Below are 27153 nucleotides of genomic sequence, written 5' to 3' on the forward strand. Positions count from 1 at the left end.
CCCAGCATCAGGGTCTTTTCCAATCTGAGTATTGGCCATTGGGCAGCATGCTACAGTTTTTAGAATGGGTCTGGGCTGTTGTTGCCAGGCTGTACAGAATAATGTTCCTTGGAGGTCTCTGGTTTGTGAGGACAGAGTTTGTATTTTAGGTGTAACATTTATTCAGGGATGCTGGGAGCTGGACAGCGTTGTTTGGCTTGGGCCTGGTTTTTCTGAGGCTTCGTTTTCATGGGGCTTCCCTTGTAGCTCAGCTGGTAAAGAATCTACCTGCAATGGAGGAGAAGCTGGTTTGATTCCTGGGTTAGGAAGATCTTCTGGAGAAGGGATAGGCTACCCACTTTAGTACTGTTGGGCTTCCCTGGTGGCTCAGCTGGTAACGAATCTGCCTGCAATGTGGGAGACCTGAGTTCAATCCCTGGGTTGGTAAGATCCTCTGGAGAAGGGAACAGCTACCCACTCCAGTGTTCTGGCCTGGAGAATTCCATGGACTGTGTAGTCCATGGGGTCGGAAAGAGTTGGATATGGCTGAGCGAATTTCACTGTTTCTTTCACTTTTCATTTTGATGAAAATATTCAAATTGTAGAAGTTTAATATTGTGTTAAAATGAAATTATAGTCAGAGACACACTGACTAGGAACAATTGTTGTACAGCTTTAAACTTCACTCCCACATGGAAGATCACAAAGCCTGTGGACTTCTTTTTTTTAAGGATATAAATTATTCCTAAAATTATTGAAGTATAGTTGACGTACAATGTTGTGTTAATTACTGCTATACAGCAAACTTATTCAGTTAAGCATATATATATATATATGCACACATATATATGTGCTTTTTCATAGTCTTTTCCATTATGGTTTATTGTAGGATATTGATATTAATAGTTCTATGCAGTAGGACCTTGTTGTGTATCCATCCTGTATATAATAGTTTGCCTCTGTTAACCCCAAATTCCCAATCTATTTGTCCCCCACCTCTCTATCCTCTTGGCAACCACAAGTCTATTTGTGTCTCTGAGTCTGTTTCTGTTTCATAGGTAAGTTCATTGGTGTCATATTTTAGATTCAACCTGCAAGTGATATCATATTAAAAATAATGATAAATTGAATTGTTATATCATAAGTCATGGATTCCTGTAGTGTAATGTCTAGAATAGAATTAAAGTTGTAGATTTCTGAGTGAAATATTAGTTGTTGAAGACATAATTGTTGTAACATTGCACAGTTTGTTCAGAATTCTAAAAATGCTTCCTGTCATAAATACTGACATTTTACATCAGTGAAAAGTACATCCCTTGTTATACCTGTAATGTTCACAGAATTAAATCCCACATAATTAAATATTATGAAATATTTCATAATAAAAAGGCTTTACTTTTAAAAGTAACTATGATATCATTTTTCTAACCCTATTTTGGGATTTCCAGTTATGCATTTGTTTGTTTGTTTTACAATAAGCTGCAAATGATGGAAGTGGTTTTGAACCCTGGTGGGCTCTGACTGAATCAATAGAGTTGGTTGTTTTGGACTGAGATCATTTTTTCCCTCTCTAGGGTGACCCCGGACAGCCTGGGAATCCTGGCTACCCTGGACAGCCTGGTCAAGATGGTAAGCCTGTGAGTACAGAAAGCTTGGTCATCTCCAGTACTGGGATTCTAGGGTCAATGTAACCTCATTGCAAGGGGCCAAGTTCAACAGGCAGGGGAGACTTTATTTAGGACAGTTGTCACAGAGGAGAGTCAACTCCACACAGCTGGACCAGAGGGAGGGGGGCTCCTGAGTGCTGGGTGAGCTGGGGGGAAAGTGCTGGAGGCCTTTGAGGCGAGGCTGATCCAGGGATGGAGCAAATGCAGTTGTTCCTGAGTCTGGCGAGTGTCCTCCGAGTGATTAGCCCATCTGTGTTTGCTCATGTGCACCTGTCCAAGTTAGGCTCCTCCCCTCTGTTTCCTTAATGGTTCAATTTCAAAGGGATGGCTCCTAGATCCTGGGGAAGGACCTGGGTTGTCACATGGGCAAGAAGCTTTTTAAAAGATTTGCATCTCAAAGGATCAGAGAAAGAATTAGATAATCAGTTTTCTAAAGTAAATGCTATAAGAAAGGAGATCAAGAGTGTAGAGATGGGAAGGAAAAAACTGAAGTTTCTTCAAGCTGAGGGCAACATTAGGGCTAGCTTGATCAAGAGAACTAGTGTATTAGTCACCTAGCTATCTTCACAAGAGCATACATCTTCACTACTTTTATTTATTCATTTATTTAAAAATTATTATTATTATTTTTTGCTTTACAATATTGTATTGGTTTCGCCATACATTGACATGTATCAGCCATGGGTGTACATGTGTTCCCCATCCTGAACCCCCTCCCACCTCTCTCCCCATCCCATCCCTCTGGGTCATCCCAGTGCACCAGCCCCAAGCATCCAGTATCATGCATTGAACCTGGACTGGTGATTCATTTCACATATGATAATTTATATGTTTCAATGCCATTCTCCCAAATCATCCCACCCTCACCCTCTCCCACAGAGTCCAAAAGACTGCTCTATACATCTGTGTCTCTTTTGCTGTCTCACATATAGGGTTATCATTACCATCTTTCTAAATTCCATATATATGCATTAGTATATTGTATTGGTGTTTTTCTTTCTGGCTTACTTCACTCTGTATAATAGGCTCCAGTTTCATCCACCTCATTAGAACTGACTCAAATGTATTCTTTTCAATGGCTGAGTAATATTACATTGTGTATATGTACCACAGCTTTTTATCCATTCGTCTGCTGATGGACATCTAGGTTGCTTTGATGTCCTGGCTATTATAAACAGTGCTGCCATGAACATTGGGGTACATGCCCCTCTGAATTCTGGTTTCCTCAGTGTATATGCCCAGCAGTGGGATTGCTGGGTCATATGGCAGTTCTATTTCCAGTTTCTAAAGGAATCTCCACACTGTTCTCCTTAGTGGCTGTACTCATTTGCATTCCCACCAACAGTGTAAGAGGGTTCCCTTTTCTCCACACCCTCTCCAGCATTTATTGTTTGTAGACTTTTGGATCGCAGCCATTCTTACTGGCGTGAAAGGGAACCTCACTGTGGTTTTGATTTGCATTTCTCTGATAATGAGTGATGTTGAGCATCTTTTCATGTGTTTGTTAGCCATCTGTATTTCTTTTTTGGAGAAATGTCTATATAGTTCTTTGGCCCATTTTTTGATTGAGTCATTTATTTTCCTGGAATTGTGCTGCAGGAGTTGCTTGTGTATTTTTGAGATTAATTCTTTGTCCGTTGTCGCGTTTGCTATTATTTTCGTCCATTCTGAAAGCTGTCTTTTCACCTTGCTGATACTTTCCTTTGTTGTGCAGAAGCTTTTAATTTTAATTAGTACTTTTGCTTTTATTTCCAATATTCTGAGAGGTGGGTCATAGAGGATCCTCCTGTAGTTTATGTCCAAGAGTGTTTTGCCTATGTTTTCCTCTAGGAGTTTTATAGTTTCTGGTCTTACATTTAGATCTTTAATCCATTTTGAGTTTATTTTTGTGTGTGGTGTTAGAAAGTGTTCTAGTTTCATTCTTTTACAAGTGGTTGACCAGTTTTCCTAGCACCACTTGTTAAAGAGATTGTCTTTAATCCATTGTATATTCTTGCCTCCTTTTTCAAAGATAAGGTGTCCATAGGTGTGTGGATTTATCTCTGGGCTTTCTATTTTGCTCCACTGATCTATATTTCTGTCTTTGGGCCAGTACTATACTGTCTTGATGACTGTGTCTTTGTAGTAGAAACTGACTGCCCAGTGAGTTCCTAATAGCAATGACTAGATGGGCTCAGAAATCCTATTTTGTTTTCAAGTTAAAGATAATGTTATTTTCCCAAGAATATATGCACTATAGTATCCCTATAATCTGACTTTAAAAATACCCTGTAAAGTTCATAGAGAATTTTAGGGATATTTATGAATTAAGGAGACATAAAGCTTAACCACTTTAAAACAACTGAGGCAAATGCTTACAGGTAAATCATCTGTCAGGATGTTTATCACAGTAAACAAACATGATACATTAGGTCTCGAATGTTAAATAATTTTGCCAAAAGAATATCTCCTGGGAGACTTTATCATGAGATATTAACTTACCATGAAGCCTGGGAAGGTTTATACTGTGAGTCAATAATTTTCAAGGCATGAAAGAAGCACAAGCCTCATGTTAAACCACCAACACTCTAACCATCAGGATTGAAGAGCTTGTTTAATCCCTGACGGAGGTTTGCTAGCAAATTTCATGCAAAAGATACAGCCAGCTTTGGAAGCAGCAATGTACTGCCTTTCACGTTGTGTTGCCTGGGAAAGGGGTTAACACACAGGGGAGCCCCTGAGAGAGTGACTCAAGGGAAGGCGTGTGCAGAGGTGACGAGGCCGTGGTCAGCTTGGAGCTGAGGAGCTGTTGGACGGGGGTCGGTCCTGCGAACTGACTACCCGCCCTCCTAGGACTTACTCCCGGTGTGACGGAGATTGGTGGGGGCTGCAGAAAGAGAGTGATGCGGTTTGACTCACGATTCAGAAAGATAAACATGAACGTTCTGTGGAGAGATCACATGAGTGTCAACTGAAAAAAAAGTCATAACCTAAAAAGCTTTATTCAGGGGACTTTCTGAGGACTTCAAGACTGGGAGGCGTCTTCTCAGACAGCGTGAGGGACAGCTCTGAAGAGGAAAAAGAGAGGCCAGAATATAGAGGGCTTATTGAAAAACAGGTCAGGTCGTCCAGAAATCAAAAGTACCTGCCATCTCAGCTCAGGAATTCAGTGGGTTTCTGTGTTTGGGAAGAGCCCGAGGCTGGGCTCCCTGAGATCGTCCTCTTGACCTGCACCTCAGGCGTCTGGAGCCAGTGTCCTGTGCCTCCTCACCCCGCGGCTCCTCAGGGTGCGCCCCGGGGGGCTGCAGTTGCTGCGGGCTTGATGGTGGGCGTGGTGTTTTCACCTGGGTCCCTCAGGGCTCACTGTCCAGGCAGCTGGAAAGCAGTGGCTGCAGCAGCCTTTGTTTCCTGATACGGCAGGTGGCGTTTTCCAGGCACATTCACATTCCGTGCCTAGGGTGTTGGATTTGCTTTTCATAATTTTTATTTTGCTGTGCTGGGTCTTCACTGCAGCGTGTGGGTTCTTAGCTGCGACGCCCGTGCTTCCTTGTGGGGTGCAGGAATGTCCCTGGCTGTGGTACGTGGGCCCAGGAGCCCCGGCGCACGGCCTCGCCGGCTGCGGCGCATGAGCTCGCTCGCTGTGGCGCATGGGCTTAGTTCCCCCGCAGCGTTCAGTTTTCAGTCACGTGAGTGGGAATGGGCCACCACGGAGGAGGTTCTTTCAGGATTGGGAGGGCGGCCTGGGTTAAGGGCCATGTACAGACGAGGGAGGGCATCGGAGGATGAGATGGCTGGATGGCATCACCGATGCAATGAACATGACCTCGGGCAAACTCCGGGAGAATCTGGAATGGTGAGGACAGGGAGGCCTGGCGTGCTGCACTGCACGGGGTGGCAAAGAGTTAGCCACGACTGAGAGACTGAACAGCAACAGCAGTGCAGAAGGAAGTGCTCAGAGTCAGGAGTATTTTTAACGTGAAACTGAGCAGGCTCATTGTCAAGTTAGACGTGAGGCCCGAAAGAGCCCCGGAAGCTTCACAGGCGTTTAGTTTGAGCAGCACGGTGAGTTTGGGGGCCCGTTTCTGGGCTGGCTGACAGAATCTCAGGACTCTTGAGTCAGAGAGAAGTTGGAGAAAAAAAGCACTCAGGCTCTGTAGCACGTGGATGTATCTGAGCCCACTACCGCTAGAGATGATTCAGGGAGTAAGTTCAGATCATTGGAGAAGAGAAGGGGGCAGGAGGCTGCGCTTAGGGCTCTGTTCCGGAGGAAAAGAGGAGGATCCAGCCAAGGAGACTGGGAGAAAATTGTCAGGGAAGCAGGAGGACCACCGGGAGACGATGAAGTCAGGAGGACCACATGGAGACGATGAAGTCAGGAGGACCACATGGAGACGGTGTCCTCCCAGAAGTCAAGTGAAGACTGAGTTTGAAGAAGGGGGCAATCCTTTGTGTCATTCCTGCCTTGAGGGTGATAAAAATGAAGTTCGTGCTTAGACTGCTGAATTTGCTTTAAAAAAATTTTTTTTTTTAGATTGTGGCTGCGTTGGCTCTTCACCGCAGTATGCAGGCCCTCAGATGCGGCGTGCTTGCTTCTTGCTACGGTGCAAGAACTTCTCTCGCTGTGGTGCAAGGCCTCAGTGGTGGTGGCACACGGACTCTCTAGGTGTGGCACGTGGGCTTAATTGCCCTGTAGCATGTGGGATCTTATTCCCTGACCAGGGATTGAGCCTTAATCCCCCGCTTTGAAAGGTGGATTCTTAACCACTAGAGTGCCAGGGAGGTCCCTGGATTTGCTGGATAAGTGTCATTGAGGACCTTGATAAATGAGGTTTCAGGGAAAAGCTGAATATAAAACTGGATTTGAGAGAGGTAAATCAGGAGGCCAAATGGTAACAGGGATACAGATGCTTCTGAGGGGTGTAACAGGGAAGAGAGACCTGGAGGATATGGGATGAAGGGGTTTTGAAAATGAGGCATAAGGGGGGAAATGTGATTTGGGAGATAAGGGATAATCGTAGGAAGAAAAGACTTGGGTAGGTAAGGGCACTGGTTCCACTCACAAGAGGGAGAGTGTAGCCTGGATAAGAGTCTAGGCAGTTGAATATTTACATGGGGGCAGAGAGCCAAGCCACTCAGTACAGCAATAGCCGAGTGTGAGGATGAAATGTTTATCATCAGAGTGCTTCTATTTGAGTTGAACGAAATGAGTAGATTTCAACCCTAACATCTCCCCCTTTTCCTTTATCCACTCCTGTTAGGTACGTGTCATTTCTCTTATAACCCACCCCTTCCTGAGAATAACTGCATGTGTTGCGTGACCTCAGCACACTCCCTCGCCCCCACTTGGAGGGGGGAGTTCCACTCTGATCACACAGGGGGAGGTGGGCTTTATGAAGACGAGCTGTCTGCCTGGAGACCCCTTCCATGGGACATGCTCTTCCTGTTGCTGGCAGGTGCAGTGTGGTCCCGGCTCCAAAGCAGAGACATTTCACCTGCTGACCCTTCCCAGTGATGCGGAGCTCCCCAGACAAGATTGCCATTTTATTCGGGCTTTTGTCTTTTTAGTGGTTACAAAGTCCTGAGAAGTATTGGGAGGTGAGTGCATTCCACAGGTTATCAGTTCTAGTTTGCTCTTTTACCACTGGAAATTAGCTACAATTTGACTTCCTAGTTGGCAATAGTAGTAAAGAACCACCTGCCAATGCAGGAGACTCAAGAGAGGCAGGTTCAATCCCTGGGTTAGGAAGATCCCCTGGATGAAGAAATGGCAACCCACTCCAGTATTCTTGCCTGGGAAATTCCATGGACAGAGGAGCCTGGTAGGCTACAGTCCATGGGGTCACAAAAAGTCAGACACGGCTGAAGTGACTTAACATGCACACAGCCTGGTACAATAACTTTGGATGTTATATATGTGACTCTCATTTAAACTATACTAGGCTTATTGTCTCATCTCATTCAGTACATGGATATTTGTGTTGTGTGTGTGTGTGTGTGTGTGTGTGTGTATGTGTGTATAGCTGCACCTCTGTAGTGTCTGACATTAAATGTTAGACACTATCAGATAATATCTGCTGTAAGAGAAAGAACAAATTTACTGCAACAGACAGAATAATGTCCACATCCTAAACTCCAAGCCCTGTGAATGTGGCAACTTACATGGCAAAACAGACTTTGAGATGAAGACATTTTCTTGACTAATCTGAGTGGCCCAGTGTCACCACCGTGATTCTTAAGAGAGGGAGGCAGGAGCGTCAGTCAGAGGAGGAGATGCTGTGGGTGATGGAAGCAGGGATCAGAGGGGGAAGCTGCCCTGAGCCAAGAGATGCAGGCAGCTTTTAGCAGCTGGGCAAGCGAAGGGACAGATTCTCCCCTGGTGCCTCCAGAAGGAATGCAGCCCCAGTGACAACAAGAATTTAGCTCCCTACCTTGGACTGCAAGGAGATCCGACCAGTCCATTCTGAAGGAGATCAGCCCTGGGATTTCTTTGGAAGGAATGATGCTAAAGCTGAAACTCCAGTACTTTGGCCACCTCATGCGAAGAGTTGACTCATTGGAAAGACTCTGATGCTGGGAGGGATTGGGGGCAGGAGGAGAAGGGGACGACAGAGGATGAGATGGCTGGATGGCATCACTGACTCGATGGACATGAGTCTGAGTGAACTCCGGGAGTTGGTGATGGACATGGAGGCCTGGCGTGCTGCGATTCATGGGGTCGCAAAGAGTCGGGGCACGACTGAGCGACTGAACTGAACTGAAGACCCATTATGGATTTTTGACCTCTGGAACCAGGAGTGTGTGTGTGTTAAGGCACTCTGGGGGAATTTGTTACAGCAGTCATGGGAACTGATACACTACCCCCAATGCTGTTTACCCAAAGGGATACAATTTTCTCTTAAATATCTTCCCTACCCCTGTCTTTCCTCCTCTACAGGAGATAGGAGGTTGGGTGGCCAGGCAGTAGGAGAAAGTGAGCCTGGGGCCAGAGCAGCTGAGGGTCATTAGTGCTTGTCCAGGGCCAGCGGTGGAGTGGGGTGCGGTGGGTGGGGCTCTGGCTGGTGGCTGAAGCCATCTGGCCAAGGAAACTTGGATGGAACAAATCGAAGGGAATTCTGCTTTGTTTGGATTTGGTTCTGTGCAACCCCCCTCAATCAGCAATTTGAATCTTTTTCACATTATAACGAGGCCAAGTCAACTGGAGCTTTAAATAGGAAATTATTCCACTCTGGAGAAACACTAATTTTCATCAGGAAAATGCCTTCAACCCGAATTAAAGAGCTGCCTTCAAATCCTTCCACTGCTTTCTCATTTCTCTATCAGTTAAATGACTCCTCTCAGCACAGTGTCTGAACGTATTACTATTTTACTGTTTCAACACTATCAAAAGAGAGGCCCAGGAAGTATTTATGTATCCTCTTAGGTACTTAAGAGTAGGACCACTATTAAAGGCTCTGCAATGCTATGAACATTGGAGTTTTTTAAAAGAAGGCCATTTTGGGGAAACATAATGGGGCTATTTTATGATCTTGTGGAAGTTTTTGTTTTTAATGGTGTTTCTTTCTGTCTTTTTTTTTTTTTTTTCTGTCATCATTAATTCCTCTTCATGAAGGAAGGTATTTCCCTGAACCTAAAGCCCTGGTTAGTTGTTGGGAAGATCTGGGGCCGTTTTGCTCTCTGCTTTTGAAAGTTGTTTTGCTTCCCTGGGTCTCAGCTTTTCTGTCTGGAAAATAAGAAAGTGGTGCCCAGTGAGGCCCAGTTTCTCTCCAATGCTGATTTTCTAAGATTTCATCAAAGTCATCACATTTGCTAAGAGAGAAAGTTGAGCTGGACCAAACTTCAGGTTTCTGGACAAGATTCTCCATATGGGTCTTCAGAACTGAGGGCTTCCCTGGTGTCTCAGATGGTAATGAATCTGCCCTCGGTTGGCAAGATCCCCTGGAGAAGGAAATGGCAGCCCAATCCAGTATTCTTGCCTGGAGAGTTCTATGGACAGAGGAGCCTGATGGGCTGCAGTCCATGGGATCGCAAAAAGTCAGAAGAGTGAGTGACTAACTCTTTCCAGAACTGACCCAGGAAGGTGACTGTGCACTATTTCTGCTGGACAAGTGTGCTCAGTCCAGAGTCAGCCGTGGGATGCAGTGCGTGCCCCAGCCCCGCTGCTCTCAGCCTGTCCCCGAGTGGTCCACAGAAGAAGGGTGGCTTTCTCCAGGGATTAGACCTTACAGAAGCGGCAGTTAGCACAGACGGGGAATTCCAAACTACAGGACCTTTTCCAGCCACACATAGCGGGGTGGGGCAGGTCCTCCAGATGAAGGTGGAAGATTGGTGGGAGGAAGGAGGGGTCTCCTAGAGCCTGCAGGCACTTGTGACCACTTGACTTTGGTTTCAGTCGGAATGAACTCAAGAGCCTTGGGAGGGTCTGGAATAAAGTATTGATGTGATATCACTTATTTGTAAAGGAAATGACTGACTTCCGAGTTGAAAATGGAAATTGGACTTAAGGGTGATAAGGGCAAAAGCAGGGAGATGAGACAGGAAATAATCTAGGAATGAGACGAAGGTGGCTGGCACTGGGTTGGTAGGAGTGAGGGGAAGGGAACTGCTTATCTTCTGGGGATATTTTGAAGTTAGAGCCCCCACGATTTACTGATGCATCAGACATGAGTTGCGAAAGAGCAGTCAAGGGTGAATCTAGTGAGATGTGGAAGGATGGGGCAGAGAAGACTGGGGAAGGGGAATCAGGACTTTGCTTTTGGACAGATCAGATGTGTACATTAGGTGTTCAAGCAGAAATTGTAAGTGGATGACTGAACATAAAAGTCTGGCATTCAGAGGGAGTTCTCTTTTTATGAACTGTCCTTTCTTGTATTTGGATTGCTACTAATGCAATTCTTGTACATTAAGATGATGAATTCTTTGCTATAGATGTCACTAGTACTCTTTATTTGGTTTACAAAAGAGGAGTAAAATTTCCCCACTATTAAGTATTTCGCTGTTTTTTCCAGGTTTTTTTTTTTTTTTTTTTTTTTTTTTTAGCATTTGGTACTCTATGTTCACTGACTTAATATGATTTTCAAGAATTTTTGATTCTTGATTTCATTTTGGGAATTTATTTTAGCATTTGGGTTGACATGAAGCTCCAAATAGCTTTGGCGAATTTGGAGGATGGCTATTCTAACAGACTGAATTCAACAGAATATTTGTCTGGGACATGGCATTTAAATTTAACCTTGTCAAAAGAGGAATTAACATATGTAATGTGTGACTTAAAAGGCTAATATGACTTTTGGCATTGTTGGTAATATATGATGTGAATATTAAGAAAGACTGCAGTCCTGCTTTTGGAGTGCTTTTGGTTAGAGGTACGAAGGAACTGGAATTCACTCAGAAGAGAGTCAACTCAGAAGACAACCTTGGGAGGGGTGAGGGGGTTACTGAGCTTAAGGTGTAATCCCAGCGAGGATGCTCTTCTCAGTTCCACAGTCCTCCAGAGTGGCGGTAGAGAATAGGAGGAAAGAACACTAGGAAACAAAAAAGTGCAATAAATAGGAACACTAGGCTTACAGAGGAAGCTTGGCAGGGGCGGGGGCGATAATTAGTAATAGGACCCAGGAGGCAAGCTTTATATGCTTTTTTCTTTTCAGACTCTGAACTGAATATGGTACCAATTGCGTACTCAGTCATTTGAGAGCTGTCGGGAACTGGAGGCTGGGTGCTGTGGAGATGCGGGGTCTGGAAAATGGGAGATGTTAGTGTACAAGTCAGAGGAATGCTGTGATGTAGTTTGGGAAAGAGAATGACAGGAAGTGGACTTGTTATGAAGGGTTGGGGATGTTCTAGACGGAACAGTTTCTACCTGAGCTCTCCCTTCCCCTCAGCCTGTGTTCCTTGCCAAACATGCTCACGGTCGCACTGTCTTCCGCTGCCACTGAACACACGCACACACACGCATCCTCAGGAGTCTCACTGATAAGCTCAAGGATGGACTGTTTGCCTCAAATGAAGTATCCAGTGCCTGGGCCGTTTATCTTCCTTTTTCTAATAAAATCGTACATAAAACTCACCTCTTCTATAAAGCTTTCCTAGACAATGCTTAGTGGATTAGCTCATTCTTTTTTTTTTCAACACACCCCTTATGTAAATTTCACATATGAATCTTTTCATGTTTATCTCATGCATCTCTTAAATAGATTACAATATATTTTATATATTATAGGTAGTATGTACAATAATAATTGTACATAATCATTATAGATGTGAAAGCTATTTGTATATTTAATTAAATTAGGGAATTGTTTGGTGACACATTGAGCACTTGTGATTTTTATTTTAGCACTTGTGATTGTAAAGGCCAATTCATGCCTACATTGTATCTTCTTTTGATTATAATCTGTCTGATTATAATCAGAGCTGTTTCCACGATTATTTTTAGAGCCCTAGGTAGTGGTGACTAGTTGGACACAATGTTTATATGTTTGTTTGTTTATTTGTTTTTTTCATTCTTCCACTCAAATACTAGGTATTTCATTGAGTGTTCTTCTAGGGTAAGGGAATATAGCAATGAACAAAACAGAAAAAATACCCTGCTGTTTTGGACCTCACATACCAGTGGGGAGAGACAGATAATAAATTCACAATTATGAAATAATAAATAAGCAATATTAGATGGTGGCAAGTACTATGAAAAAAAGTTAGCAGCAGAGCAAGAAATGGAGTGAGGAACGTTGGTCATAAAGCATAATTGATAGAGATTATAATAATTACTTTGGAATTATAATAATTACTAACATGGTACCAGTTACCTTTAAAAGTTGTGCATTCTCCTTTTGAAATAAGCTTAGTATAACCTTAAGTGTAACCTCATTCAGGGAATAAAGTAATTTACCTAAGTTTAATTGAATCTGTGAATCTGAGAACAGAACAGAGCTGTATCTGCAGAGATTATTTGTCAAAGGAAGGCAGTGGTTAGCTCAAGGCAAATTATAATGGGAAAGTGGATGGTGTTGTTTTATGATTATCATTCATTCTTTTATCTAAGGCAGGGAGAACTAGATTTAGATTAAGTTTCACTTGCAGATGTTGCTGCCCACTCCCCACCTTTGGATGTTTTAATGAATTTTCAACCTTTTAAAAAGATGGTACAAAAGTGCTATGCATTCAGTAGAAATTGCACTTTGAATTTTGGTCTTTTCCTGGACTAGTGATATGCAGTACAATGGTTTTGCCCAACTGTAGGCTAATAGAAGTCTTCTGAGCATGGTTAAGTCTTCTGGGCTACCCATGATGTTAAGTAGGTTAGGTGTATTCAGTGCATTTCCAGTTTATGGCATTTTCAATTTAAGATGGGTTTTTCTGGATGTAATCCCATTGTAAGTCAAAGAAGATCTGTATAGTAAATGTAACTTGCTTTCATTTGAATTAGAAATTCTGTTTTTTATTCCTCAAAAGCATATAACTTCTTTTTTCTTTACAAGTCAATTTTATAGAGATATAGATTGTTTACTATAAAATACAAATACACTCATTTCAAGTCTTGACAAATGTATACACCTGTCTAATCACCACTCTAATCACTATTCTAGGTTTCCATTCCTCTAAATTGTTCTCTCTCGCCTCTGTGCAATCATTTCTCCCTTTCTGCCCCGTATTAAATAGTTCCATTGATTCTATGCCCTTCAGTGTTAGCCACCAACCTACTAAAAATACTTCTGGAAGTAGGTGGATTATAAAAAAAACAAGTCTTCATAAATGAAATAGCCTTTTCAAGCTCTAGGCTTTCTTCCTGTGACTGTCATTCAATTTACTTTTTCTTTAGTCCATAAAAATATTTTTCTAATGATTATGCTACTTTATAGTTGATCACCAATTAAACTGTATTTCCCCCAGAGGCCATCAGTCAGTGGCAGAATTAGCCATCTCTCTGCATGAGCCAGAAACCTAGGCTTCATTCCACAAATTCCAAACCCCTCACCCCCTGTTCCCCACCTTCAGGTTAGACGAAACACCCCTGAGTAGGTTTGGGTTCTACCTCTCATCCTTTCCCCTGCAGGAAGCTTCCACTTTGTCTTCATCCATTTCCTGCCCCCTCTCATCTGTCCTCCAAGTAAGCTTTGCAGAGCTCCAGTCTGATTGTGTGACCCCCTGGCTGAGCGGCTTGGATAGGGATCGAAGACCCTCAATGCTGTGCACTTGGCTTCCGTCCACCCATGCCGGTCCTGTTTCAGAGCCTGCTTTCTTGTGCTCTCTCTTCTTTCTTCTCATGGGTCGGCTCATCCTGTCCACTGCCTGGCGGGCGGAAAGCCTCCTTCTGATGCCCTGTGCTTCCTTGACTATTCCTTTGAGCCTGTCTCTTCAGGAAGCTTCCCTGGACTGCCTACCTTACACCCCCCACAGCATCATGGTTCTTTCTTAGAGCTCAGTGTGTGTGTAATTTTATAGATATTCATGTGATTTATTTATCAAGTCATTTTAGCAATCAGTTAAAGCCTATGAACTGCTTGGCTTTAGTGACAAACTAATTTCTATGGTGGATATACCTGGAAAGACAATTTTATGAATATTGTTAGAATGTAGCTGTGTAGAAAATTTAGTTGTGTGTAGAACTGAGTTGCCCAGAAGAATCCACAGCACACATTAAAAGTATATACTTGATTTTGGTTGCCTAGTTACCCTGGCTGGGTATCTAAGAGACTCTATTGGAAATTTGGGAAACACGGAAGAAAGTTATGTAATAGTGTAAATTTTAAATCACGTTCTTTTTTACATTTAAAAATGGGAGTGACATCCAAAGAGATTTCTCTAGATTTCATTCTCATTTTTAAGTTTAGAGTATTTAAGGGAAACCAATGACTATCCTCATTACTGAAACAAAATTATACATTTAGATTGGCAGAATATTTTATGCTATGATTAGAACTGGGCTCAAAAGAAACTGTGACCCTTGCAGTGATTTTATTTTCTTAATTTCCTTTTCAAAGCTATACATCTTTCCTGGAGCATCAGAACTCTGAATCATGGAAGAAAGTAAATTGGTTCTCTATTCTTCAACCCTGAAATTTGGCAGCAAGAATATTTTTTCCTAAAAAATGACTCATTTACAAAGAGACTTTGTGTGAACGTGGAAAAGACTTTTATACTCTCAGAAATCTTGCAGTTGGGGGAAGGGTGGGTATTTGGACATGCTAAAATTGCAAAAGGGCAAAATTAATGTTGAGTAGTATTAATTGGTTGATGATAATGTGAAAGTTGCGGTTCTACAAGAAAACACAGAAACACCTATATTCATAAAAAGAAAAACTCAGTAACCTATATGAAAAGCTTATCATTTATCCTGTTTCAGGGCTTTTTTTTTTTTTTTTTTTGGTTTTAATGTACCCTGCTATGAGTCAAGCAATGTTTTATTTCTTGCTCCTCTTGGAAAATGTTCTATGTTGTAATATTCCTCCCTGTTAACCTTTATTTTCCTGATTTTTAATCCAAAATTTGTTTTACTGAATTTCATCCAACTTCTCCTGGTGATTTGCCTTGGGATCCCCCAGGTCGGATGTGGTTTTGGTTTTTCTTTATTTTGTTGCTAATCATGTTTCCTCTAGCGCTAAAATAATCCTTGAGCTTCTTGATACAATTAAGTTTTCAAGAATGCATCTTGTATGTGAAGAAAACAGCAGTAAGCTGGTTCTTATATAGTGGGAAGCACTGATTATTCCTGTGCCGCAGTTTTTCTAAAGACAAAGCAAACAGGCCCCTGGAAACACAGGACTTGGTTACATGTTCAGCGTCGGATCTGTACATGTGCTGAGGAGAGCTTGAGGCGTGACCTGATGCCCCAGGCTCTGACGGTGGCCATTAAGGCTAAAGAATAAGGTTCTGCAGAAGCGATCTATGGCTTTGTACACAGTCACTGAGCCTGAAGACAAGAAAGAAGCTTACCTTTGCTGAGGTTCTAACACCTGCCAGACATTTTCACCTGTGAGTCCTCCGTTGATTTATTACTATTCCGGTTTATGGTCAGAAGCTGAGGCTTAGCTCTGTAAAATGGATTAGCTGAAGTCCCGCAAAAAGTCAAGGGAGGAGCAAAAATTCAGCCCCAGGTCTTTTCCAGTTTTGAAATTCATTGTCTTTCCACTTCACTGTGTTGCCTCCCAGGACTTGAGGATGTGATGAGTGTGCCTGAGGTCACATTATGAGTCAGAGGTGAGCTGGGAACACTGTCTGGGGTATCTCCACATTGCCTTAATCCATTAAAATGTAAGACATTCACTTACTCCTTCCTCAGAGAGGAGAGATGCCATGGCAGCTTTTGATCTACTAAAGATTAACTTTCTGAAAAAAGTAATAAAGCACATATGACATTTGGCTTGACTTTTGAAAAAAAAATGTGAAAGCAAAAATTCATTAAATGAGAACCATTGCTGATGACCAATCATTTTGATACATAGTCAATTTCCATGGTGACTTTCTTTTGAGGAATTTTATTAACATTTCTTTCCTCTGGGTCCTCAGAATTCTAAGGAATTTAAAACAAATCTGGAGACTTCCCTGATGATCCAGTGGTTAAGACTCTGTGCTTCCACTGCAGGGGACATGTGCTCAGTCCCTGGATGAGGAACTAGGATCCTTCATGCTGTGTAGCCAATGATTATAATAATAATAATACCAGTGCATACTAGGCGTGCAATAAATGTTAGCTATTAAAAATAAAGCAATAAAAATATGATCCAATTAGTCTGGCACATGGAGTTCTTGAATCTGAATAATTGTTCTAGAGTCCTAGGACCGGATGTGTCACGGAGCATTTTCTGATGAGAGGCACATTTCTACCTGCTTGGTCTAGTTCCTAGCTATGTAACTTTTGACAATTTCTCAGTTTCCTCATTTGCAAATGGGGATAATGTAGAACTGACCTTAAAAGGTGGCTGCGAGGATTAAGTGGATTAACATATATGAAGTATATAGTCTAGAACATGATTATACTGTATAAATCATTGGTACTATTATTTTTTTTCCCAATGATAGTAGCATGCTGTAAGTCATGTCACTCTCTCCATATGGTGCACACAGGGTTTGAAGGATGTAAGGAGCACCCTGAGTGGTGGCATTTTTAAGGGACCTGGTTCTGTGTAGGCACGTGCTAGCAGTGGCAGCTGAAAAGCAATTCCAGGCCCATTTGATTCCAAAGGTAGAGAGAAGGAAATTCAGTGATAACTAGAGTGGCAGAGATTCCAGGCTGAACAAGCTGTGTCCATGGCTTTTCTTTCTCCTCCCTGATCTTGAGAGCATGGACCACGTGGTATTACTACAGCTTCAATTCCAGAAGCCACACAAGCAAACATGGTTCCTTGGGGACAGAGATTTTTTTACACTTGCATTCTGTATGGATGACTTGGAGGTGAATTTTTCCAACGTCTGGTTGACAAAGTATGCAGCAGATGCTCTGTTCAATGATATATAGAAATAAACGATCCTTTGTCTTTCATCTCAAGGGGCAAAATCCAGTGACACAGAGACAGTGCCATCCTAAAGAGCGAATGGTGGGTTTAGAAATTGCAGGTTGCTTTGTATGGAGTTTGAAGAGGTTTGTTTTGAGACTTGTTCATGGGGTGAAGTAAAATGTTTAAGGATGGGGCCAGTGGACTCAAGAGAAATATGTGAGTTTAAGGAATACTGGAGAAAACATAATGATACATTCTGTGAACAAGCAAATGGGGAAAGACTGATGGTTGGTGATAGAAATCATAGTCACCCCCATTCTGGGAGTAGCTGAGAGCTTTTTACAAAATGAGAAAGTATATAAAAAGAGAAAAATAATAATCGGAGACTGATCTTTCAGAGGCATCATTATTGTTGCTATTATTGTTATCAGAGTTAGCAAAGGATAGTAAAAGGAATATTTGAAAATTGGAATGGAAAAGCAGGGACTTCTGATGTCTCTAAAATTGCAGCTGAAAATGTACTGACACGTAAGTGGGTGGATACAAAGATCCATGCAGACACTCATGAATAGCCACATGGGAATGAAGCTTTGGGGTTTAAGAATTAGGGTGTTACTGGAGACATTAATGAAATCTGTGTCAATAACTGTTGGCAATAGAAAACTGGACTTGAACAGTAAGAGCTAAGAAAGACGGGATGTGAATCAGAGAGGGAAATGTTTGCAGGTGCCAGGTGGTCCAAGTCAACCTGACACTGATCCTGGGAAACTTGGGCAAGTGTTGAGGGTCTGAAGTTTGTTTTGGAGTTCAGTGGCCGTGCAGGGAGTGAAGATTGAATAGTCTGCATCTGTCTGAAAAAGTGTTTTACCAAGTTTCCAAATTCTGGAAGGATGTGTAGGACACAATGGATTTGAAAGTCACCTTAGCAGACAGCTCAGCCTTGCGAGGTGGAGGGACACATCATAGCCATGTTTGTGGGGTGAACTTTCTAAATAGGCAACCCAAAGTCTGTTATAGAGTTATCCTGAAGAATAGCATTCATCCAGGTATAATTTATTGCAGATGACCATAATCTGGTTTTTCCAGTGGTCATGTATGGATGCGAGAGTTGTACTATAAAGAAAGCTGAGCACCAAAGAACCGATGATTTTGAACTGTGTTGACGGAGAAGACTCTTGAGAGTCCCTTGGACTGCAAAGAGATCCTACCAGTCCATCCTAAAGGAGATGAGTCCTGGGTGTTCATTGGTAGGAGTGATGTTGAAGCTGAAACTCCAATGCTTTGGCCACCTGATGCGAAGAACGGACTCATTTGAAAAGACCCTAATGCTGGGAAAGATTGGGGGCAGGAGGAGAAGGGGACGACAGAGAATGAGATGGTTGGATAGCATCACCGACTCAATGGACACGGGTTTGGGTGGACTCTGGGAGTTGGTGATGGACAGGAGGCCTGGCATGTTGTGATTCATGGGATTGCAAATAGTTGGACACGACTGAGCGACTGAACTGAACTGATAATCAGGTAGTTTTAAAAAGTGTCACACTTGTTTAATCCTCCAATCCTAGATGCTTTTCTTTTGAATACATTGAATGTATTTCTAATGTGCAGAACATTTCTCCAGGAACTCTGAACATTGACTCTTGTTCCCATGTTAGTTACCTATAGCCATTTATCCATCTCTCTCTCTCTGTATTTCCCTCTCAAAGCCTTCTTTTGCAGTGAAGCATTTCTCAATAATTTTATTGAGCTAAAGATATTTAATACCATTTTCCTAAAGACTGTGCACTCCTTATTAAGCATTTGCCCCTTTGTAGTTGTGGTTTCTTAAACTTCTTCAACAGTCATTAAGTGAAGTTGTAGGTGTGAGAAATGTGAGAAAGAGTGAATTCTGAAATGGAAGGCTGGGAATTTCCTGACAGTCCAGTGGTTAAGACTCTGTGCTTCTACTGTAAGGAACACAGGTTTGATCCCTGGTCGAGGAACTAAGATTTCGCATGCTGCGCGGCAAAACCAAAAAGAAAATTGAAATGGAGGGTTTCCCTTTGTGAATATGATGAAATAGTTATTTCTTGTTTCCTTCTCTTCAGGGATATCAGGGAATAGCAGGATCACCAGGTGTTCCAGGATCCCCGGGAATACAAGTACGTGGTCTGTGTCTTCATATTTTAGAGGTACTGTTTCTAGTGAACCAAAGAACATAACTAACAGATTTTTATTTTGTGGTTAATTTAGGGAGCACAAGGACTGCCGGGTTACAAAGGAGAACCTGGGAGAGATGGAGAAAAGGTAAATACACACAAACAAAGTTGTATCTGGTTGTTTCAGTCACTCAAAGACAAAGGCTGTTACCTGTGATGACCCCCATTCAATGGTGTTCATCTTGGTGAAGTCCAAAATTTTGGCTCAGAAATGTCAGGGACCACTGGCTGATTAAGCACACAGGAGGCTTTTATCACCAGAACAAAGTGGTTGTGCCTAGATGGCCACTGGCAGATGGCACAGGTATTGGCATTGCCCTGGTGCCGTGTTCTCTCTCTCAGTTAAGCTCCATAGGGAGCTGCCTTCTTAGAAAGAAGAGAATTATATGAATGGAGTATGTTCCCATGTTAGTTACCTATAGCCATTTATCCATCTCCACAATATAAACCCATTTTAGTCTAACTGGATGGACTTCTTTCTCCTGTAGGGATTCTGTGGGTGCAGACATTTGTCTGACTTTCCTTTTCTATAGCTCTGAGATTTGCCATGTTTATTTACTTATTTTTTTTGTTGAGAGTTTTTTTTTTTTATTTTAGTTGCTTGGAGGTATTTAATTTATTTATTCATTCTTTGCTTAAATTGGAAGAACCATGTTCTTTAAATTTGTTCAATATATTATTACCTCCCCAAGGATCCAGTCCTGGATCCAGGAAGCTGGCCCATATCCAAGATGGCCATTTGGATTTGCTCAGATCCCCAAGATGATTTGTTGGCTTAATTCCTAAAGCACAATCTTATTTCTGCATTCTTTGAAGGCTCTTCTGCAGTTTGCACCTGATGAAAACTTGTGCTTAATTTTCTAGCTATAAGCCTTGCAAAATGATTGCCTTTTAAAGACAGGGTGCATGGTATTCACACCTGAGAAACACTGATCTGGACTCCATCCATTTTAAATATTTGTGGTTGTTCATACTGGTTATAGGAAATTGTAGCTGCCCAAGTACTATCTCTGGATGGACCCTCTGGCAGATCTCATGATGGGGGTGCTGCTTTCAAGCTGTTTGATCTTGGCATGTGATTTGACGTCTTTGAATCTTATTTTGTTTGTTGAATCAGTGGGGATTTCTTTATAGGTTTATATCACAAAATGAGTGTGATAACATATGAAAAATACTTAGTGTGGTTCCTGGTACAGGATTTTCCTTAAATAAATGTTTGTTGTCTTATTGTTCTGGTCTGTTTATCAAGGAATGAGGTTGTGGTTGGGTTGTTGCGTGGGAGTGGCTGGCATGTGTCCTGGGCAGGAAGTGTTAGGGCAAATAGGATAGTCAGTGACCGGAAAAGATACAGAGAAGGTGGCATCGGTCAGGGCAGCTCTGTAATGTGGGGAGCCAGGGAAGACAGAGCAACCACAGCAGCTGATGGAATTCTCGAAGAAATGGTACAAAATCTTCCTGCCTCTCAAGGGACCTGGGCCTCTGTGAATGTTTTTAGCCACTGGCACCTCTGCCTATTTTAAATGATGAAGGTGTTTCTTAGGAGGTGATGGAGAGCAGGCCAGGCCCACAGGTCTGGAGATGTTTTATATTTGTATGCTCTGGGCTATCATGAGAGACCCCCAACTCCTCTACAAGAATGAGAATGAGGGATCCCATTGGGAAGCTGCAGATATTTGTCCCGAGACCACATGCTGGGCACCTCACTCTAGTAGTGTACAGGATCATTGCTCTTCCTTTAATGTGTTCGCAAGTAGCCTGATTCAGGCATGGGGTGAATATATAAAAGTATGCATGCATGAATAAATGTATTTAGGAATGGATAAATGAATATATTTATTTAAATATTTTTGTGTTGACGGGTTTAAATGGTGGATTTTTATTCATTCACCATAAAAGAATTGGAGTAAAGCACCTTATTTGAAAATAAAGAACAGCAATCTACAAAGCAAACAGACTCACAGACACAGGGAACAGACTTGTGGTTGTCAAGGGGGAGGAAGGATGGGGGAGGGAGAGAGTGGGAGGTGGGGGTTAGCAAATGCAAGCTCTTATAAATAGAGGAATAAATACAAGGTCCTACTGTACAGCACAGGGAGCTATATTTAGTATCTACTGATGAACCATAATGGAAAAATATGAAAAAATATATATACACACACACACACACACATATATGTATATATGTATAGCAGCATCAGTCTGCTGTACACCAGAAACTAACACAGCATTGTAAACCAACTATACTCCAATAAAATAAAAATTTAGGGGCAAAAAGAACAATAATTCTATTAGTTACCTCTTAAACTACCTGCTCTATCGTTTTGAGTCATTGTATTATCTTTAAAATAGAAGCAAGTGACTCTCACAAAGCCATATATTCTAATGCAGAAAACAAAATGAATAAGATGTATGTTTATACAAATTTCTCTGCTTTCAGCCTAGTAGTGATTTTGTTCAGTCTTGTTTTCTGAAGTTCATCGTTTGGGCATCAATTCTGGTGGACGTAACTATGGGCCTAAAATCCCAATGTGTTGCCCCTAACTTCCCTCCTGACATCCTATGTGGCCGTGAGAATATCTTTACTGGAGAGCTGCAATAGTTCAGTGAGTTAAAGGCTTTTCCTTGGTTCTTTCTCCAGAATGTTCAGCAAAGGGAAGGTTGAAAACATACTCTGGGGATGGCCTTGACTTGTGGTCGATCAGGGCATTTTTTCCAGGCATCACCCATGGCCTTCAGGGGATTGTTCCACATGTACTGTTCTCTGTTGGGATATTTTCCCAGAATAATTTCCATTGTGGATTTCCACTGAAAACTCCCATGGGAGTTTCCACTTAAGATAATTAAAATTATATGCACTTTCTTGCTGACTATAACATTTGTTCCTCACATATCAGGGAAGAGAATGTATATAGATTTTGTATGGTTTCTTTTCCCCTGAATTTACAAAATTAAGAGGACATCTTATCCACCAAATGATCTTCAGTTAATGACTTTCAGTCCAAAGCTATTCTTTGGCCTCTAAGAAATACTTTGACTACTTCAAAGCACTTCCCCAACCTTAAGGAAGCCTAATAGATTTAAATCATGTGGAGAAATATATTTCGTTAAAAAAACAGTAAGCTGGGTTGATTAACTGATGTATATTTATGGGTTTTCTAATTGACTATGAAACTTGGCATGGCAAATGCAATTCTGGAGACACAGGAAGCATTAATAATTTTTTTAAACTAGCCAGACTTTGTTCAAATTCATCATTTGGTTTTTCAGGGTTTAAGAAAAAATATATCTTAATTCTAACTAAGGTTATCTTTATGGTACCAATTATATACATTTTGTTTAGTATTTTCATGAGAGCATCAAACACTTGAATTGTCTTTTCAGAATCTCTTTGCCTACTTGGTCTCAGCATCATATCAGGGTATCATGTGACAAGTGAGCCTTTCTTAGATGAATAAGCCTCATTATCTGGGCTTTGAAAGGCAAAAGCTGAAGTGATGTGACAGTGATATCTATTACACAATCAAAGAATTCCAATATATATATATGTTGAGAATAGTAATAAAGGACCAAGCTGAAAGGGTTATTAGAGAATAATATTTTAAAATTCAGCATTCCAGTGGCTTTACTACTTCACCTCTCATCTCTAGCAATGTTCCTGTAGATAAATGTTTTTCTTTTAATAAAATTGAAACAAAGCTAGTAGTGACATAGGAGGGAGAAATAGAACTGGCTTAGGAAGGGGCCACTTTTTGCTTCTTTCTTCGTCTTTTTCCTTCTTTCTTAACTAGGGAGAGTAATCTGCCCATGTAGATTTCTGATGGCCCCGTGGCCCACACATGTGTGTGTGCGTGTGTGTTGCAAGGTGGGGGATGGCTTAATACAGTGACAAGTTTCAGGCTGTGCCCTGAATTCAGACTGCTTCACCTTCCGAGTCATGCTTCTTAATCTCTTTCAATCTGTTTTCCCAAATCTAGAAAGTTGGGCTATCAGTATTTCTTCATAGCCTTGTTGTGAAGACTAACTAAGGCCATGCATATGTTTGACCAGAATTAAACACTGTTAATTAGGGATGATGACCATGATCATCATGGTGATTTGTAAACTGCCAAAAAAAATTGTAAATTAGTTTATCCGTTATTGTTTCTCTTAGTGTTGGACTGCACCTTCAGGAATACCTTACACCTTGCTTCACTTCCTTACCCTCATTGATGTGTGTGTCCCTCTATTGTGCTCTCTCTTCTGTTGCCATGGATGAACTATCCTTGTGTAATGCCCAGCCCTCCTACGTGCTCTAGGTCTCATCCTTCTCCCTTCCTGTGTTATTCATTAGTCCTGCTCTTCTGTGTCACAAGCTTTTTCTTTTTTTAAAAAAATTTATTAAAATAAAGTTGATTTACAATGTTGTGTTGATTTCTTCTGTACAGCAGAATGACTCAGAATGAGCAGAATGACTCAGCGGTGTGTATGTGTGTGTATATATACATATATCTTCTGCGGGCTTCCCAGGTGGCGCTAGTGGTAAAGAACCAGCCTGCCGATACAGGAGACATAAGAGAAGTAGGTTCGATCCCTGGGTGTGGAAGATCCTCTGGAGGAGGGCACGGCAACCCATTCCAGTATTCTTGCCTGGAGAATCCCCATGGACAGAGGAGCCTGGTGGGCTATAATTCATAGGGTCACAAAGAGTCAGGCATGACTTAAGCAACCTGGCATGGACGCATACATTTCATACGATGTGATATATGTAAGCATTCTTTTTCGTATTCCTGTCCATTGTGGTTTATCCGCAGGATATTCAGGACAGTTGTCTGTGCTGTACAGTAGGGCCTTGTTTATGCATGCTGTAAATAACAGTTTGCACCTGCTAATCTCAGACTCCTGCTCTACGGTTACCCCAGTCTCCCCCACCTTGGCACCCCCCAGTCTGTTCTCTGTGTCTGCGAGTTTGTTTCTGTTTCATAGGTAAGTTCGTTTGTGTCACATTTTGGATTCTACACATAAGCTATATTTATATATATATATATATATATATATAATATTATGTTTATATTCCACATATAAGTATATGTCTTTCTCTTTCTGGCTTACTTCACTTAGTGTGATAATCTCTAAGTTCATCCATGTTGTTGCAAATGGCATTATTTCATCCTTTTTTTGCTGAGTAATATTCTATTATAGATAGATAGACAGATAGATAAACCCCATATCTTCTTTACCCATCCATCTATTGATGGATACTTAGGCTGTTTTTATGTCTTGGTTATTGTACCTGGCACTGCTGTGAACGCAGGCGTGCAGATACTCATTCAAATTACAGTTCTGTCAGGTTACATGCCCCAGGGCAGGGTTGCTGGACCACATGGCTACTTTGTTTTTTCTTCATTAAATTTTCCCAATCGCCCAAGTCATGACCCATCAGAAACGTACCAAGGTAAATCCACTCCAAAGCTTCCTTCGGCTGCCCCCCTATTTTTCTGTTTCCCATCACAATGTAAATACTCAAAAACTCCTGAACCCCGTCCAGGAGGTCGCCCATGCCAACCTTATGCTGCGTGTTTAGATCATTAGCTTCCCCTCCCTTTGAAAGCCGGGAGTCGTTGTTTTCAGGCATCTCTCTTTATCTGTGTCTCAGCAGCATTTGACACAACTGTCTATTGCCTTCTTTTTGGAACCATTCTTCTCCTGGCTTCTGGGACCACATGCTCCTAGGTTTTCTCTTGCTTTCACTGGTTCCTTTTTCAGGATTTAATTGTTGTCATCTCTCTCTGTTCTCTAGATACTGGGGAGTCCCAGTTTCAACCCCATGCCCTTCCTCTCCTCCAATAATACCTTACTATTCTATTATTATCAAATATAAATGAATATGAATATCAATTTATGTGTCAAATATATATACACATCAGTGATAAGCATATATTGGAATCGTTGTATGTTGGGGCTTCCCAGGTGGTGCTAGTGATAAAGAACCCCCTTGCCAATACAGGTTAATGTTAGAGACGTGGGTTTGATCCCTGGGTCAGGAAGATCCCTTGGAGGAAGGCATGGCAACCCACTGCAGTATTCTTGCCTGGAGAATCCCATGGACAGATGGAACCTGGTAGGCTACAGTCCATAGGGTTGCAAAGAGTCAGACATGACTGAAGTGACTTAGCATGTATGCATGCATAAGTGTATGTTATAAATCATAGAATAAATCATAAAGTATTATTGAATATCTACACACACTTTTTTTTTAATGAAATATTTTGTTTCATCTGAATCTGGAGAAATCGTGAAGTTGTTACAAGCAAGGACTTTTTAGAAAAACTTTCTTTCCTTTGTAGAGCAGAAGTGGCACCACAGTTTCCTTCTCTCCTACCTCCTTTCCTTAGAAGCTTTTCCTCCAAGGCAGCAGAACCCTCCAGAAATCTTCTCTGGAGTCAGGCTTGGCTGAACTTCCCTTCCATCTGTCCATGTGGTGCTGACCTGTGTGTTTTGTTTTTCCCTACGTCTGCAGATGCTTTTGCAAACCCTCGATTGTTTCCTGATCCTTCACCCTCTTTCCTTGTAGGGCACTATAGTGGATTCAGCCTTTCAGTTCATGATGAAGAACCGTTCATTCTATATCCTGCCTCATTTCTTAGCTGCTCCGCCACTTCTTGTCCTGTTTCCTTTCCCTCTGCCATCATTGGGAAAGCTTAAAACTTTTGTTGAGTTTTTACAGAATGTTTCGTCTTTTCTTGATTTCAGACTCTTATTTCTTGTCTTCACTTGAGTGTGCTCTGTGTTGTGGTCACTGATAAACTGTGGCAGGGATGCTCCGGAAGGTGTAGTCCAATGGTGACTCCCAAGCCCAAGGGAATGCCCCTGTTAGAGGGAATGTACTAGTGGATTTAAACAGCTACCAGTAAATCATTATGGTCTGAGCCCATGTGACACTTGGTGTCTGCTTGTATCTAAGAGGATAAGAAACATAGAAGAGGTATAAGACTTACACTATCTTGGATGCCTGAAGGTATACTGTTGTGTGTATGTATGTTTTTCTGTTTTATTTTTAGACATACTTGCGTGGATGTTATCCACATGCATTCTCTATCACATGCCTCTTCACAAAAAGTCCTATCAGGTTAGTAGCACAAATCAGGCTTTGCCCATTTTTCAGTAATTGTGAGCTAGATGATCCCTATTTTACAGCTTTGAAACTGAGAAATGAGAAACTTGTCATCTGCCTGAATTTTCTCAAGAATTAGGGGTTGAAACAAAATGTCTTCATCTCAGTGTGGCTTTCCTTTCACCCCCCCTTTTTTTTTTTTTGCTTTGACCAGAATCTTTTTTAAGATTCTGATTATTCCTTTTTTGCTCTATTAGTTGCAGTATGGAAAGGCCTGTGTGCAGCTGAGGAGAAGGGGAGGGGAAAAGGGGGAAGGGATGGGGAAGGGAAGGGCGGGAGGGGGAAAAGGAGAGGGAGGAGGAGGCTGGAGGGATGAGTGATGGCTTGCATTGATTGTTCCATGCGAGTGCATTCATAATCTTACTTTTCTATGTGTACCTGTAAGATGTTTCTGCCATATCTCAGAAATAAAGGCTTTAAGAAAGAAAAAAAAAATCACTTTTGGGAAGGAAGGGATTGTTTATTTTAGATCTTAGTTCATCAAATTTTTAAACTGCAAAATCTTTGCAATGAAACACTTTTGGGCATGTAGTCCCATGTATATGTATGAATTATACACTGTACTACTGAACAAAGGATTATATACATTAAAAACACAGATACATGGAACGTTTAAAAGAATGAGAGTTTTAAAATATTAGTTTTCATATTTTCTCATTACTCAAAGACGTCATCTCAGCCTAACTTTGGAGACTGTGACTCTCAATCAACCTATCAGACTGACAGTCTCATCAAAGGCATGTTCATCA

The 27153-nt window shown here is 41.7% G+C and overlaps 1 protein-coding gene across 2 annotated transcripts in view; it reads left to right on the forward strand.

Annotated features, from left to right (window-relative positions):
* Positions 1-27153, forward strand: part of COL21A1 (collagen type XXI alpha 1 chain) — a 243345-nt gene that overhangs the window by 126869 nt on the left and 89323 nt on the right. Inside the window, exons 10-12 of one of the 2 annotated variants that reach the window (XM_060403571.1) lie at positions 1554-1616; positions 19144-19197; positions 19289-19342. In XM_060403571.1, coding sequence (XP_060259554.1) covers positions 1554-1616; positions 19144-19197; positions 19289-19342 — 171 coding nt within the window. The remainder of the gene's footprint in view (positions 1-1553; positions 1617-19143; positions 19198-19288; positions 19343-27153) is intronic. The other variant, XM_060403570.1, reaches the window with a different exon arrangement.

This window comes from Ovis aries, chromosome 20, assembly GCF_016772045.2.
Source record: "Ovis aries strain OAR_USU_Benz2616 breed Rambouillet chromosome 20, ARS-UI_Ramb_v3.0, whole genome shotgun sequence".
In the NCBI taxonomy this organism is placed as follows: domain Eukaryota; kingdom Metazoa; phylum Chordata; class Mammalia; order Artiodactyla; family Bovidae; genus Ovis; species Ovis aries.